The 15,553-nt window shown below is 39.6% G+C and overlaps 1 protein-coding gene across 2 annotated transcripts; it reads left to right on the top strand.

Moving 5' to 3' along the window:
• The first annotated feature begins 127 nt into the window (after positions 1-127).
• Positions 128-15,310, top strand: ALG12 (ALG12 alpha-1,6-mannosyltransferase). 2 transcript variants are annotated; one of them, XM_036401027.2, is made up of 10 exons: positions 128-326; positions 4,117-4,306; positions 4,452-4,584; positions 5,103-5,276; positions 6,631-6,825; positions 8,138-8,241; positions 8,691-8,914; positions 9,630-9,799; positions 9,986-10,061; positions 13,997-15,310. In XM_036401027.2, exons 2-10 carry the CDS (start codon positions 4,142-4,144, stop codon positions 14,226-14,228), a joined length of 1,473 nt encoding a protein of 490 aa, XP_036256920.1. In that variant the 5' UTR covers positions 128-326; positions 4,117-4,141; the 3' UTR covers positions 14,229-15,310. The 2 variants fall into 2 exon arrangements, with proteins under 2 accessions (XP_036256920.1, XP_036256921.1); XM_036401028.2 differs by lacking the exon at positions 128-326 and adding an exon at positions 1,101-1,428.
• The last annotated feature ends 243 nt before the right edge of the window (positions 15,311-15,553 follow it).

Raw genomic sequence — 15,553 nt, 5'->3', positions numbered from 1 at the left:
AGCGAAGGGACGTGGTCCAATCAGCGCCCGCCACGCTCCGGACCAATGGGAGCCCCCCGCGTGCCCTGAGAGCCGGGCGGGGTCGAGATGTTGGAGCGAGCGCCGCCGCCATCATGAGAAAGGGCAAGCACAGGCTCTGTAGGGGCTTCAGAGCCGCCCGCCATTTGTATTCGGCAGCCGCCTCAGAGACCTTCTGCCTCCGGGGGCGTGCCCTGCCCTCACCCAAGATGGCTGGCGGGGGAGGCGGTCACGTGCTCGCGGGGCTGGCGCTGCCGCTCCCGCGCTGCCGGCGCCCTCTGCGGGGCGGCCACGTGGGCGCGCGCGCGGTGAGTGCGGGAGCGGGGAGCGGCGGCGGACGCTGCTCGGGCCGGCGGGGCGGGCGGGCGGGGAGGGACGGACGGACGGACGGACGGGGTAGCGGGAGAGCCGCCAGCTGCCGTGCCTTTGCTGTAGCCCGGCCAGAGGGCGTTCCCGGTAGCGCCGCTGGGCGCTGCTTGGTGGCCGCCCTAGCTCTCCGCCTCCCGGCGCGGGAGCTGTGGCGCGGCGGGAGGGAGGGAGCGCGGCCGGGCAGGGCAGCCGCCTCCTGAGGGTGTGCGTGGGGTGCGGTGCCTGCCCCTGCCGCGGGGGCCCGGCGGCCTCGGGGCGGCGCCGGCGGCTGCAGGAGCGGCGGGTGGTGTTTGTCTCGGCCCGGAGCCCTCATGGAGCCCCCTCACAGGAGCGACCTGGCAAGGGCGGCGCTTCAAACCCGCCCCGGAGCGCACCTGCGGGGCTGGGCTGGGCGGGTGGGGGTCCGGGCGCCCCTGCTGGGACCGGGAACGCTGGGGGCGCGGGGAGGGTGGTCGGGTTGGATTTGGAGAGGTTTGGGTAGGTTTCAGTCGAGAGCATTCTGCAGGTTTCTTCCTCGGCCCCAAGAGTGCCATTTCTTTCTCTATCGCTCTGTCGTAGCTTTGTGTCTGGTAGCGTCCCACACTGTATCTCCTGCCTCAACCTTCTCTTCTGTTTTTCCCCTCTTAGTTTTTTGGGTTTTGGGTTTTTTTGTTTTTTTTTTTTTTTATTTTAGCCAGTCTCGAAACTCATGAGGAAGTGTATATAAGAATAGTAACTGCAGTCTTTTCCTAACACAAGGGAAAAAAAGCAATCCCAGCAATTAAAAGGTTTAAATCTGACCTCATTGAGGTATTAACTCTAGATCAAACTTGGAAGAGCTATTCAAACATAAGAAAAAAGCCATGGAAATTTAAGATAATACAAAATGGGTTTTGCCAAAGCTAGATCAAGCCCAAGAGAGAAGACTTTATGCTGGGGTGTGCTTGGTGGTTCTGCTTAGATTCCTCCGTGCGAGGAAGTGAAATGACTCTGCGGACACATTTAACACGCAGTTTGGCTGCCAGACTCTATCACAGCTCTTCTGAAGTGTGTCTGAGAAACGTAAGTGAGCTAAGTATGATAGGTTTTTCATAGAAAGAGTAAAAAAATCTATGTGAACTAATGATACTTCCACTGAAAAAGTATAAAACAGCAACAAACCATTTTTGATGGAAGTGCTTCAGCTTTTTTTTTCATGAAAATCCAATATTTTTTCCACCCAGTTTAATCCCAGGAAGAGATGAATCATTTTTGTTTAAGACTCCTGCTCTTCTATGATTCAGTCTTGATGTAAATTCCTGGGGGGAGTCAGTGTGGCTGTGTTGTAGAGGCTTGAGGATGATTCTTCTGAAGTTGCCAGAATGTAATCTATGGACAAGCCTATGTGTATTGCTTATGATTATTCTCTAAGCTTCATTATTAAATTATTTTTATTAAGTGAAAAAATGTTTCTGTGGTTTTGGCATTTAAAAAATAAAAAACTGTAATTGCAAGTATTTGCTTTTTATTATAGCAAATTTATTTTAATCATCAAATTCAGTGTCCACCTGTCTTGATAAATTCCACTTGAATTTTGATGCTTGTCAGCATCAATTTTCAACAGAGCAAGTTATCTTGATTCTTGACAAGACCACTGAATTTATTAGGCTTTATCTCAGAAACCTGGATGTTGTCTTCATGCTTTGGTTTTTTATCTTCTAGCATGCTTCCCTTCAGGGAATTTCAGTATTTATAATGCATATAATTATCTCCAAGATGTACAAGTATGCTGTCGTGCTTACTTGTTTCAGGCATACAAAAGGATTGGAGTCAACAAGATTAAAAAAAAAAAGCAAGCTTGTGATAAACTGTGTGTGGGTTATGTAGCTTCACTTCCATTCTGATTTAGGAAGCTGGGGACTGATTACTCGTGTGGTTATCAGCTAAAGATACCAGGAGCAGGCTGTGTTGTAGATCGGTCAGAGGATAATGAGTGCACTATTTATAGGTGATAGTAACAACTCATTGTTATGCAGATGATGTAGTTTAAAAGGAAAAAAATAGAGCTTCTTGGCACTTGGGTTCTTTTACAAGGATTTGTTGAGTCCTAAAATACCTGCAGTGCTAAGAAGCTGAGAATTTGGAGTCAGGAGTACCTACCTTGCAGGTCACTATGTGGTTTCACCCGATGCATGAGCTGCTCATGCCGTGTTGCTGTGTGCAGCAGTGGATTGGTCCTGGAGTGTCCATTTTTCTCTTCAGTTAAGTCTGACCAGAATCATGAGATTCTTCTGCATTTATTGGAAGAATTCAGCAAGAATTTGTGCAACGTAAATTGCCCTGTGCAGGGACTTAGTTCCTGCCAGACACTTTTGAGGGGTCAGTCCCATGCCTCTTTTCCTACTCCTGTGGGATGAGGATTCTGTTGTAGCATAAACCACGGTTATCCACGGTTATTATTCTTGTAAAGAAGTAATACTAGGCACAGGTTTAAAAATCTATTCCCTCTTCCTGGGGTGAAGGGTTTGTTTAGGCTCCTGACAAGGCTCTGTCTTTGAGCTCAGGCTTAGAGCTTCAGTTACAGTCTGCAGCAGAAGCAATCATCAGAAAAAGAGAGGCAATTAATGAGGTATTTAAAATAATATGCAGATACATGCAATTTACAGGAAGTACCCAAATTTCAGGATTTATTGCTGCTCATTGTGAATACAAGGAACATGAGCTCGCTTATTTTTACTAATAAGCAGCACAAACATCAGTTCAAGGAAAAGGTAGCTCTAGGAGGCAGTTGCTAAGTGATCCCAGGAAATCTGCCAACTATCTTGCATCTGTTTGATGGACATATTTAGACCGAAACACAGGAGAAACATCTCTAACCAAAACCCCAATTGTATCGTAAAAGTGCTGGTTTTGAATTTTTTCTCTGTGAGAACAGAGCAAGAATAACCAAAATCTCTTGTCTTTTATTAAATTGTAAACTTAGAAAAACTTGGGAAGCTTAAAAGAACATGAAATAGATTTGCTCTGGCATCATCTGGATGCATGATTTTATGTAATGATGAAATACAACATAAATACTTCCATAAGAATAGCTCAGCAGTGTTGTGAAAGGAAGCAGTAGGGAGAGTGGGCCTTCATTTCTGGGTAGAAGTGTGAAGCAGAGGTACAGAATGTCTCTTGCCATAGTGACACGTGTGGGTGCCAGGGGGGTTTGTCCTTCTCTGGCCAAGTCCAGCCCGAGCTGCTGGCAAACTCGGGAGATCAAAGTACTCTGTTCTCAACAATTTCTCAGCCTCGTGGATCCTCTTCCACTGTTTTTGGAGCCCTGAACAAATGAGAGAGTATGTTCTAAAGACCATCTGTAAAAATCCAGTGTGCAGTTAAAGTGAGGGTAGATTACAAGGCTGTCTGTCCCACTAATCATTGACATAACTGAGGTGACACTCAGCAGTGGGGCAGTATGGAGTGCAAAGGGATATACTTCCTTAGGTAGGGTCTATGTTGTCTTGAGGTTTTTTAGGTGAAAATTAAAACAAGTATATTTATAGATGGTGGCATAAATTCTGAAATGCTTCTGAATGTATTTTTGACTACCTTAATTCACTGAATGTAGTAAAAAATTTCTTGGATTTTTTGACTTACTAGTCTTTGTTTGAACTTTTTGACTGCTGTAATACATTTTCCTTGCATTATCAGTCTTTTTTTCTGGTTGTACACTTCATGCCATGTTATTTATGTAATTCATTTTTATTTTCTTTTTAATAATCATAGAATATATCTGAATTTCAAACCCAAGATGGCTCAGAAGAGGAGCTCAAGTGGGCGGTCATTCCCATTGCTGCTGCTGCTGATTGTGGTGGCCTTTGTTCATTTAACTGTCTGTCCTTTTACAAAAGTAGAGGAAAGTTTTAACCTACAAGCTATCCATGATGTGGTGTACCACCAGCTGGACTTGGATAAGGTAAATTGAAAACAATGTCTTCATTTTTGGACAGTGTTAAAGGTGACAATTCCCTGCAGTATCTGTAGGATAAGTGCAGTGTGAATATGATTGTTTTCCCCTTGTTTCTAATTTGCTTATTTTAAGTAGATTCTCCTTTTTGCAGTATGACCATCATGAATTTCCTGGAGTTGTCCCAAGAACGTTCCTTGGACCAATTTTTATCGCTGCTCTTTCCAGCCCGGCTATCTACATACTTTCTGTGCTAAGAATGTCCAAGTTTTATTCCCAGCTGATAGGTATGAGAACTTTGAATCCTCAGAGATGTCACCCATTCGAGCACCAATTAAAACATTGTTTCTACATTTGCACCAATGGTTAAATTGTGATATTCTTTTCCTCAATGAAGGAAAACCCATGCTATGGTACTTGGGGCAGCATGGCCATTCAGCTCCCTCTTTGGGAATAACTAACAACACACAGAAAGTGTGTGCTAACAAATGTCAGGCAGTGTAGAAAAAACAAGGGTCTCAAGTCTCTTCAGAGAGTTCCCTCCCATGTGCGCTTCAGAAAGGATTGTTAACTTTGGCATGGAAGCATTGACCTTTGTGCAGAACTACCAGACAAGTTAAAAGTGGATTAGAACAGATAAACTAAATGGAATTTTGTTTGGCTTTTTGTTTCTTTGAAGGAAGTTATATTGTGGTATCTTAAGTGTTAATCTTCAAAATATCTTCCATTACATTATATAACATGGCTATTCATCAGTGATCCATCTGATACTACTCTGTGATTCCTGTTTTTATTCTCCTGATAGTCCGAGGAAGTTTGGGGCTCAGTGTGATTTACACCTTATGGAAGCTGCAGAAAGAAGTTAGAAAACAGTTTGGAGCAACTACAGCATCAATCTTCTGTCTCATCACTGTTACTCAGTTTCATTTGATGTTTTACTGTACAAGAACTCTCCCTAATGTGTTTGCACTTCCATTTGGTAGGTATTTCATAGGAAAAAATTTAAAATTTAAAACTTCTTTTCAAATGTATCAGTAGTTAAAGCACAGGAAAAGTATGGTCAGACCAAATTGACATATCTACTTGATTGATTTGTGTGATAACAAGACTAAAAAGCTTGAGATTTCATTCTCTTTTTACCATCTATGCTTACAGTGACTGCTTAATCAAGTTTTATTGAATCTGAGTACATGTAGGTTTTGTCAGATGGCTTTGATTAGCTAGAGGTTTGGGTTCACATGTCTAATGCATAAAGCATAGAGCTATGAAAGGGATGAGGTATACCTGCAGTTCAAAAAAACCCAGTGAACTTGGTCTGCACAGGAAAGGACTTTCAAATGGGATTGTAGAAGAAACTCCTACTTCACCATCTTCACTTTCCTCTTCTGAAGCTGTGTACAAATGCAGCCATTTCTATACTTACATTAAAAAAAATTTTAAAATGAATGTCAAGGCCTTCTCTACATACACAGTTTTCCCCCGGAGCTGATGAAGAGGAAGATTAATCACATGTGGCAGATATTTACTGCGTCACTAAATGCTTCAGTGCAAGTTGTTCAGCTAATAACATTGTGAGGTTGATGTAAGAACCTGTACAGATGAGAAATGATAAACAAAAGCAGATGAATTGTCAGATAAAGTGTCTAGTAATGTCTCAGATAATTTTTGCATATTAAAAAATACAAGTGGTTTCATGATTTTGTACCTTAGTATTTCACATTTTCCTTGGGATCCTGAGCACATTACTATGTCGAGATTTAAGCTAAAGTAGAGACAACTTCATCTGTAGAGATACAGTGTGTCCCACCTAATCATGTGAATGAATTTATAGATCTTCCTCCCTCAGCAGTAGTCTGTAGTCTCATTTATGTGTTTGAAATGGGTTTGTGTTATCATGAATATAGAATATACTTAGCCAAGAGAATAAACTAACTGCCCAGCTGATATTGAGCAATAATAATAATTATGAATTGTAGTTTGAGAAGCTTTTAGTACTCCCTTAAGGTTTGTTTTTTTTCCCCCCCCACCAATAGTTATTAAATACACTGCCTAGAAAGAGTTTCCATCTGTTCCTTGTGGTTACACTTTTCCTAATTACTTAAGCATCAACAGTATAAAGCTGTGTATTATTCCAAATTACATTTCTCTAGCTAAGGAAGAATTTCTGGACTAGAAATGGTGGGAAGACCAAGAGAGGCTTGCTGGGAAGTTAGAGGAACAAGAAGATAGCATTGAATGTTACTCTTTAGAAAATAAATAGTTCAGTATGTTGAGTGATGTGTTTTGGGTTTTTTTTGTTTGTTTTGTTGTTTTTTTTTTTTTTTTTTTTGCAGTGCTCCTGGCATTGACATTTTGGATACAGCAAAAGCAAAGGCCATTCATTTGGTTCTCAGCTTTGGCAATTATAGTCTTCAGATCAGAGCTCTGCATATTCTTAGGCCTCATGCTCCTGGTGACATTATTAACTAAAAGAATCTCCATTTTCAAGGTGCTTTCCCATGCTGTTCCTGCTGGAATATTTTGGTTGGGTAAGTGTTTGCTTGGAAGAAAGCAAATGACATTAAGTTCAAGAGAAGTCTGGAGTTTTGACTGATTTATCTGTTGAGTGGCCCTTCAGATTCTTTTTGGGGGGTGGCAGTGGAGAGAGGGTAAGTGGGGTGTTGTGAGTTGTTATTGTTTTAGTTTGATTCTATTTGCTAATAATATGATGAGATTTTTTATTTCTTTGAAAATTTCTGTGTGAGGAAATAGATGTTTGCAGAGCAGGGAAAGCTACTGTGGCCTCTGTCTTTAGATGGTTACACTATAATGTCCTGATCTTGAAGAGGCTGAGATGTGCAAGTTGACTTCAGTACAGTTAATACCTGGCTGTAGCTACTTGTGCATAGTATCTATTGCCATGATGATAAGCTGAGTCCCAGGATAAAATACAACTGTGTGACAGACAGAAATACCAAGCAGGAGGGTTGTGGGGGAAGTTGCAGTTCAGTTCTATTCCATTATTAAATTAAATTTAACAGCTTAAGTGATCTCCATGCTGGAGAGGTTGAAAAATTCCCTTGTCTCTACCCATCCATGGAAGACATCGTGTATATGCACATAAATACTCTAAGCTGCTCCACCAGCCTACCTAATTAAAAATGCTGTTGTTAGATATGTGATGGTGACCCCTGGCAGCAGAGTGCACAATAGAAACATTAAACAATTATGCCAGGTGCATTTGGAGGCACCTCATGATGTAAGAGTTTGAAGGTCCAATGGGAATTAACCACTGGCACTCCTCTTTCCTATTTGAGCAAAATCCTTAAATACTAGAGCAATTTTCACAGAGCTGAGTGGAGGAGATAAGGCTGACAATTTTGCTGCTTTCTTTTTGCTTTTCATCCCTTATTCTCATTCTCTCTCCCTCCACCTAATGAATAGTAGTTTTGTGATTGTTTCTTTAACTTAACAAAAAGCAGTTGTAGCTTTACAATAAAAATTTATTTAGTACTATTTGAAGTTAACATGAGCTTCTTATCGTTCATTACATTTAATGCTCTTAATACTTTTCTAAAACAAACCTCAATTACACCCTTTTTTCAGACCTGGGGTTGGAGTGGGGTGAATCCCAATTGGATTAATGTCTAACATGCTCCTTTAAAGGCTTCTGTTCAGAAGTGCCTCGCTTCCCTGCACAACAGACATATTCAGCCTTAACTGTGGTTTTGATTGAGGCTTACAGTGCATGTTGCAGTTTATGTTGGTCTCAATGTGCTGTATGTGTTCTATTTGGATGTGTTAGTTTGCTTTTCCCTGGTTTTTAGTTCATGCAGATTTTTATCTCTTTAATTCTTTTAGGGCTAACAGTTGCTGTGGATTCTCTATTTTGGAGGCAGCTTGTGTGGCCTGAGGGGAAAGTGCTCTGGTATAACACAGTTTTAAACAAAAGTTCCAACTGGGGAGTATCCTTTGAAACATCCAGAGAAAAAGAACACTACCAGCCAAAGCAAAGACTTGATGTGACTTACTCCTGAGACTCAGGGCGTTAGATTCTACTTTTCATTATTTAAAACTTATGAGACAGTGTCTGTCCCTTAGGTGTTTCTGCAAATTGTAAGTCTCCTCTGCTTTTTCTTGCCTCTGTGTTCTACCGGTATAAAGCCAGGTTTCTTCCCCTTGGTGTTTCATGTTGCCCATCATTAGTGCCATTTGATGTGTCTCTGTTGGGTAATGTGAATGTAATTAAGCAACTGCTTTTAGTTCTCCAAAGATGAGACAGAAAATGAAAGGCTGGAAGAATGTGTACATAAAAAGTATACTTCATATTTGCAAAATTTGTGGATACTAATGTAATGAATAGTTACTTTACTTGTTAACAGTGAAAGCATCCTTAACTCTTTTCACCTTGAAGACCTCTCCCTTCTTGTGGTATTTCTATTCAGCCCTACCTCGTGCTTTGGGATGCAGCATAATATTTGTACCTTTAGGGGTAACAGAAAAGAGAACTCGGATTTTACTTCTGCCAGCACTGGGCTTTATTTTCTTGTACTCGTTTCTCCCACACAAAGAGCTGCGTTTCATCATCTATACTTTCCCTGTTTTCAACATAGTGGCTGCTAAAATGTGCTCACGAATGTAAGTTCAAAATCCTGTTTGTTGGGTTTTTTCCCTCTGAAAATGCAAAAGGAAAACTATTAGTACTATTTTTATGCACTTTTTTCATCTTGACCTCTGGATCATACTGAAATATTCATGTGCTGTAGAAAGGAGTTCGAGGTCTTTGTACCCATTTGACTGCAGAGAGAAGTGGAAACACAGAAAAGTCAAATGCTTTGATGGGACTATTTCGGAAGTCTGGAGGAGAATTGAGAGTAGAGCCCTAATTTTACTGTTAGGTTGTTACAATGCACTTTATTTACCAGAAAAGAAGACTTATTCCAGTACTCCTGAGCTGTTAGCATAGTTTACTTCAGGAGATTGTTTAATACACAGGCAAGGCTTGTGAAACATGGAGTTATAGTTCTGTTTGGGTATATTAAGTAAACAAATTGAAGTTCAGAGTTTAACCTCTTTAAAAGAGAATATACTCATAGCTGAAACACAGAAATACTTAGCTTTATTGATAAGTTTGTCTTAGTTTTATTAATGAGAGTATTCTAATTTAAATGTCACTAGAAGTTAATCTTCTAGAAATTGGTAATAAATATATGCCATACAGAGTTAATAAAATTTCTATTAATTTTTATTATCTAGAAGTGGAGTTTCTGTAAGAGTTGTGTCACAGTAGTCACTGAGCAGTGTGAAAGAAAATAACAGTTTATTCTTCCTTGTTTTTCTCTTTCCTCAACAGTCTGAATAGCTACCGGAGATCCTGGCTGTACAAACTTGGATCATTCTTTATTATAATGCATCTTCTACTCAATGCTGTTTATTCAGGAACATCTTTATATGTTTCACATTTCAATTATCCTGGAGGAGTGGCAATACAGAAGTTGCATGAGTTGGTACCTTCAACAGCAGGTATGTAAAGCTGGCTGGAGGTATGTTCACCTAATCTTAATTTCAGTATATCTTTTCATGTATTGAATACTACTTCTTCAAACTAGGTACACACATCTTCTTTGTTACTATTTTGTTAATTTATTATTAATCACAGTATACTTGGAAGAATTTTGAAACTGTATTCTATTTTCTTTATTTATGTAGATGTCTCTGTTCACATTGACGTGGCTGCAGCACAGACGGGAGTTTCTCGGTTTCTAGAAATCAATTCTGATTGGAGGTATGTTCTGAACGAGGTATTTTCATCTGAGGACAGTAGCCTGCTTTTTCTTTTTTTGCATATGCACAGGGACAAGCATTGCAAGCACAATTTCTGGTACAGCATATTTATTAAACCAGCTTAAGAACAATATGAATCTTCAGAGAATTTTTGATGTCTGCAGTGCTGCTGTATCAGAAATAAAGCACTGCAGTGTTTTTTCATTGTTTTGGTTGATTCTGATTTGCCTGTATAGCATAGAATATTTCAAAGGACAAGAGGAAATGGCCTCAAGTGCCAGGGGAGGTTTAGGTGTGATACTAGGAAAAATTTCTTCATGGCAAGGGTTGTGAGTTACCATCCCTGGAAGTGTTAAAAGTTTGGATATGGCTCTTGGAGCCATGGTTTAATGGTGAATGTGCTGGTGGTGGTGCTAAGGTGACAATTTGGCTTGATGCTCTTAGACATATTTTCCAACCTTAATAATTCTGGGATTCTAAAGACATCAGAAACAGCACAAAAATTGTTAGCTTACCAAACTTTATACCAATATGCTTAATGCAGCTAGGTCTGATAGCCCACTAGACCTTGTGAAACAGAGCTTTCTTGGCAGAACAGTGTACATAATTATTTGTCTGAATGATGTGAGGCAATGTGAGGCTCATGTACATTTTAATATTGAAAGTCTGGTTTTATGTGGCACATCCCTCATATAGATGGCATTGAAGCTGCTGCTGTGAACACATTCATTAGCTCTGAGGGAAGGCTGTTGAGTGCTTTGTTACTAGGACCAGCAGTGATATATAGACACTTTTTTTAAAAGAGTTAGAATATTGGAATGAATAGTAGGAGACATTGTGAGGTGGTATCATTTGCTTTTCAGGATGAAAACCAAAAAGTAGGCACCTTTCTGATTTTTAAGCCTACCTCTTCAGCTGAAGCATAAGGTTTTAATTTAAATGAAAACTAACTTAATGAAAATGATTCATTAGAAGGTGACACAAAGCCTCCCTTCATACTGCACAAAACATAAGCAACACAAGCAGATTTTGATTTAAGAAGTATTCTGAGCATAGAGTTCTTTTTCCCCAGTCACAGTATTCAGGACCAGATGAACATAATTTAATTACTGGTATGTTTAGAGATAAAAGTACTTTAGAAGTAAAGCAGAAGAAGGGGAGAATGCTTCCAGGGGAATAAGAAAAATCATCGATCTTGCTATGCCTTTTTATTTCCAAGCACTCTCCTGATGATGGTACAGACTGTTTAAAGCCTTCACAATTACCTATCCACTGTTTATTTGAAATTGTTTTTTTTGTATGCTGAATCTAGAGAAAGTCTTAAACCATTAATTAGGAAGACACATTAAGCTGCTAGAGTACAAGGGATAGAATGTGCATGGCAGCTAAAATGTTTCAATATTTGGGGATTTAAAATATACTTAAATACACACACTACTCTGAATACAACTCTCCTCTCTCAGTAGTGCTTCATTCCAATGAGCTTTTTGAGTTGGAGAGTGTTGGATTGCTTTGGGTTTGTAAGGCCTGGTGGGATTGGAAGGTGAATTAATAATATCCCTGTCACTGATAATGTTTCATGGTGTTACAGCTACAGAGCAGTTTCTCTCTCACTTTTATCTGTACTCAGCAAAACAAAGGCTAAAGGAAGGGCTGATTCAGCATAAAGTTTCACATTAAAAAAATCAGACAAAATCCACAACTGAGCATCATACACAGGACTACCACTTGGTCTGACAGCACAGTAGTGCAAAGTTTATTGGCACCACCTGTCCGTTTTCTCGTCCAAGAAAGTGACGTCCTTTTAGATGGGTGAAAACTAACTTAACCTCTTCATTGACAGTATATGTCAGGTGGAAACTGATTAGGGATGGGGTGGCTGTGAAGGCTGATGATTCATCAGATAACTGCAGTCCATAAATAAAAGTGTCTTAAAGTTATCAGCTTTCAGTGGTGTGCTCAGATTAGATCTATTTGCCTCAAGAAAAACGCAAGCAATCTATTATTTTTCTTCAAAGGGTGATTGAAAGGAGCTTGATGCAGGTTCTTACAAGGAACAGGTGTTACAATCTCATCTTCAATTAGTGCAGTCTCTTTGAACCCTGAATAAATATGCTGTGTAAGCTTAAAGTATTTAAAATAATAAAATTCAAAAGTACATGCAGCCAGATGAAAGGCCTTTTACTTGCTGATGAAGAAAATGTTAAATTAGTAGTTTGTAACAACCTTACCAAGTAATGCAGTTCCTTCTGCCAGTTTGGATATATCTACCAACCTAAGGGGTATTGTGATATTTTTGGAAATAACAGGTGAAATTAGCATGCAATTGTTTTAAAAGTAGAAAACACCTGTTCAGTGTGCAGTCTAATTCTGCATTATATGGTGTATTTAGTGACACTTATGAATTCTGTCAGCCTGGGGTCCTTTCTGAGTTGCCAAAATTTTAGTTAACAATTCACACAAAACCTCTGGTTTTCTGTAAAGTACTTCCTTCAAATATCTTAAATGTTAATGACTTCCCTGTCAGGCAGCATTATAAAAATGTCAGTAGAGATTTTTTTCAGGGAATTCAGGCAGATGAGAGGCCAGGCCTGCAAAGATGCAGGGTGGATTTAATCCTGGTGCATTTAAGGGTACGTAGGGCTGGGACTGCACTGCTTCCTTACCTGTGTCTACATCTGCAAGGAAAGTCACGGCCTGAGTAAGATGCCTGTGAAATGTGTAGAAGGATTCAGGTGCCTAAGAATGGGAGCTCCAAGTGCTGGTAGAAAACAGTTCACAGAACAGGCCAACAGAAAAGGTGAAGAATGGGGCACTGCTCTTCACTGAGGTTACAGAGCCTAACAGTGGTTTATGGAGTGCTTTGGAATGAACTTACCTCTTTCTTCTCTTTTGAAGTTGCTGGAGTCAGGACTCGATCAGGCTGCCATGTCCAGTATGAATATTCTAACATTATAGAAGCTATAAATTGCAACTGACTCTCCTCAGTGAATGAACAAATAACTATTGCAAAGTAGAACCATGTCCTCATGAGACAGTGAGGGAGAGCTGTCTCAATTCCTAGAAGATTAAAGGGGCTCATACAGCTCTTAAGAGATAATGAACTTCAGTTTTGGGCTTAGATTAAATGAAAACTGGCTGAAACTAGATCTTTCACATCACTGCCAAAAGCTAGATTGAACATAAATCCTTTTAAGAAATAACTCTAAGTGTACATAATGAATAGTCCTAGAACTCAGTAGTTCCTTTTTTTTTTTAATTCTATATATAATTTATATGTATTCTTGTACTTAAACAGTTTATAAAAGCTGACCCAAAGTGACCTGCCCAAACATGTAGTAGATCAGGGAACTGAACTTAGAAATAACAAGTGCCAAATTAGTACTGTAACTGCCAGGCTCCTTCTTTCCTCCAGCGTTCAAGGAGGTCTCCTGCTATTCTCTGAGGCTCCCACTCTAATGTATGAGTACCAGAAGAAAAAGGTTTCTGATTAAGTACCACATAAGGTATTTTTTAGCGTTACTAAAAAACCCCACAAACAAAAAAAAGCAGGAAAAAACCCAAACAAAAACAAAACAAAACTACCTTCACGTTTCTCCAAATGCAATTCTTGTAGAGTAAAACTTAAAAATTGGTCCAGTTTCCTACAATCTTAGGCTTTGGAGTCCTTTCTCCACTAAATTGAAATAGGAAACTAGTAAGAAATTTTCTAGGAGTCGTGATGTATATCACAGTAGCAGCAGAAAGATTTACATAGAATGACTGAGTCCCTACATTCTTAAAAAATACTATTTCCTCCTCTAGTACTATTTAATCAGGAGATGTAACTGAGAATGTTAGTTTATTTTTGTGTTTCATCTTGGATGCCTCTGCAATAATGGCCATCTTTAAGAGGTAAAACAAGGAATAAAAATAAATCTTCTTTGTTCTTTACAGGTATGACAAAAGAGAAGATGTTAAACCAGGAGACCAGTTGATGTTTTCTTACACACATATACTGATGGAAACAAATCCTCTTCAAATATCACATTACAAGACAACCCACAGGCCACTGGCAAATATACCTGGCATCAGTAAAATTGGGTTGAACCTTACTGCACTACCTCCTTTTACTTTAAACTTGAAACCAAAATTAGTACTGTTGGAAAAACTTCCTCTATCATCTTGACTGTGAATTTTAAGTAAGTCTTTTGATGTGCTTTTGCTGATGAGTGAACTATATAAGACAGCAGCAAATTATCATTCCAGCACTGCAACTCAGCTTGTATGGAGAGGCAGAGAAAATCTCTGTACCAGTTGGTATTGAGCTCTGTCCTGTTTCTTACAAATAATACAGTGCATTCCTAGTCAGTATATGCTCAGTATACTGAGTTGTATTGTTAGATATGTTTGAGAGTGGTTGCCTACAAGTTTAGTGGTATTAAGTAAAACCTGTCTACTTGGTTTGGTAGTCTGTTTCATCATGTAGCACAGGTATGTCCTAATTGTCCTGTATAAGATACAAAACCAACAGGTTTGTGCTAGGGCAATAATTTAATATGTAATCTATGTGTGCAGAGTTGTATTACTTTATGTATCTGCAGGATTGTAACCCCCTCAGCTGTCAGATTGCCAGTGTGAAACCCAATGGTGTTATAAACATAGGAAAGCCATATTCATCGTTGCTTCGTCATAATGCCTAATTGTGCCCTGTAGGCTCCCAAACTAATGAAACATTCACTTAAAAAGCAGTTGGACCTCTTGACAAGTACTGCTTCATAACAGATTTGAGTACGAAGTATGATTATCTTCATTCCAACAGCTCATGAAAAAGCAGTAACTTGGACTTCCCGGGAAAAAGAATCTTTAAAATATTTTTTCCCCTCTTCTGCTGTAATGGTATCTTAATTTTCAGTGTAAAAATTACCTATGAAAATGCCCACTTTAAGATACGTGCTGTTTTCCTTTTTTTTATTAAGTTTGGAAAGGAGTACTCTAATGTGCCATGTGCTGCATTATATAAACTAGGGTAAGATTGCATGCTCTGTAGTTTCTTTATTAGATGTTTTTGTTAAGGATGTCTACATAGATTGCTGAATGGAACAAGGAAAAAAGGTTAGAATTCTGGTTAGGGCCAGTTGTAATATGACAGAAGTTCCACTAGTGTAAAATGTCAGAATCATTGAAAGTATCATGGGCAGAAAACTATTCCTTGCTGACTGAAAACTTGAGTAAAATATAATTATGGAATAAAGTGGTTTGGGTTTTTTTTTTGCTTGTTTGTTTTGTTTGTTTTCTTTTTATTCTTAAATTTGCTTGATTCAGGAACTACTTTACCCTGAACCATGTTTTCTTTTTGTTGTCTAGATTATGTATCAGTGGAACTGATCTGGTGGGGTGGGGCCTGCTCCCTCGAGGGTGGCTGTTGTTGCCCAGGCTTCCTTGGCCTGAGCAGATCTGGCAAAAGCAACCTGCAGAACTTGTTGGTCCAGTCTCTGGCCGCTCTTGAAATTT

This window comes from Molothrus ater, chromosome 5 (genome assembly GCF_012460135.2).
Source record: "Molothrus ater isolate BHLD 08-10-18 breed brown headed cowbird chromosome 5, BPBGC_Mater_1.1, whole genome shotgun sequence".
NCBI classification, from domain to species: Eukaryota; Metazoa; Chordata; class Aves; order Passeriformes; family Icteridae; genus Molothrus; species Molothrus ater.
The sequence above is the reverse complement of the archived record's forward strand: the minus strand, read 5'-3'. Positions and strand labels throughout refer to the sequence as shown.

Coding starts and splice junctions, on each gene's coding strand:
- ALG12 (XM_036401027.2), top strand. CDS start 4,142: ATGGCTCAGAAGAGGAGCTCAAGTGGGCGGTCATTCCCATTGCTGCTG. Junction 4,585..5,102: donor GTTTTATTCCCAGCTGATAG/GTATGAGAACTT, acceptor TTCTCCTGATAG/TCCGAGGAAGTTTGGGGCTC. Junction 8,915..9,629: donor GCTAAAATGTGCTCACGAAT/GTAAGTTCAAAA, acceptor TTTCCTCAACAG/TCTGAATAGCTACCGGAGAT.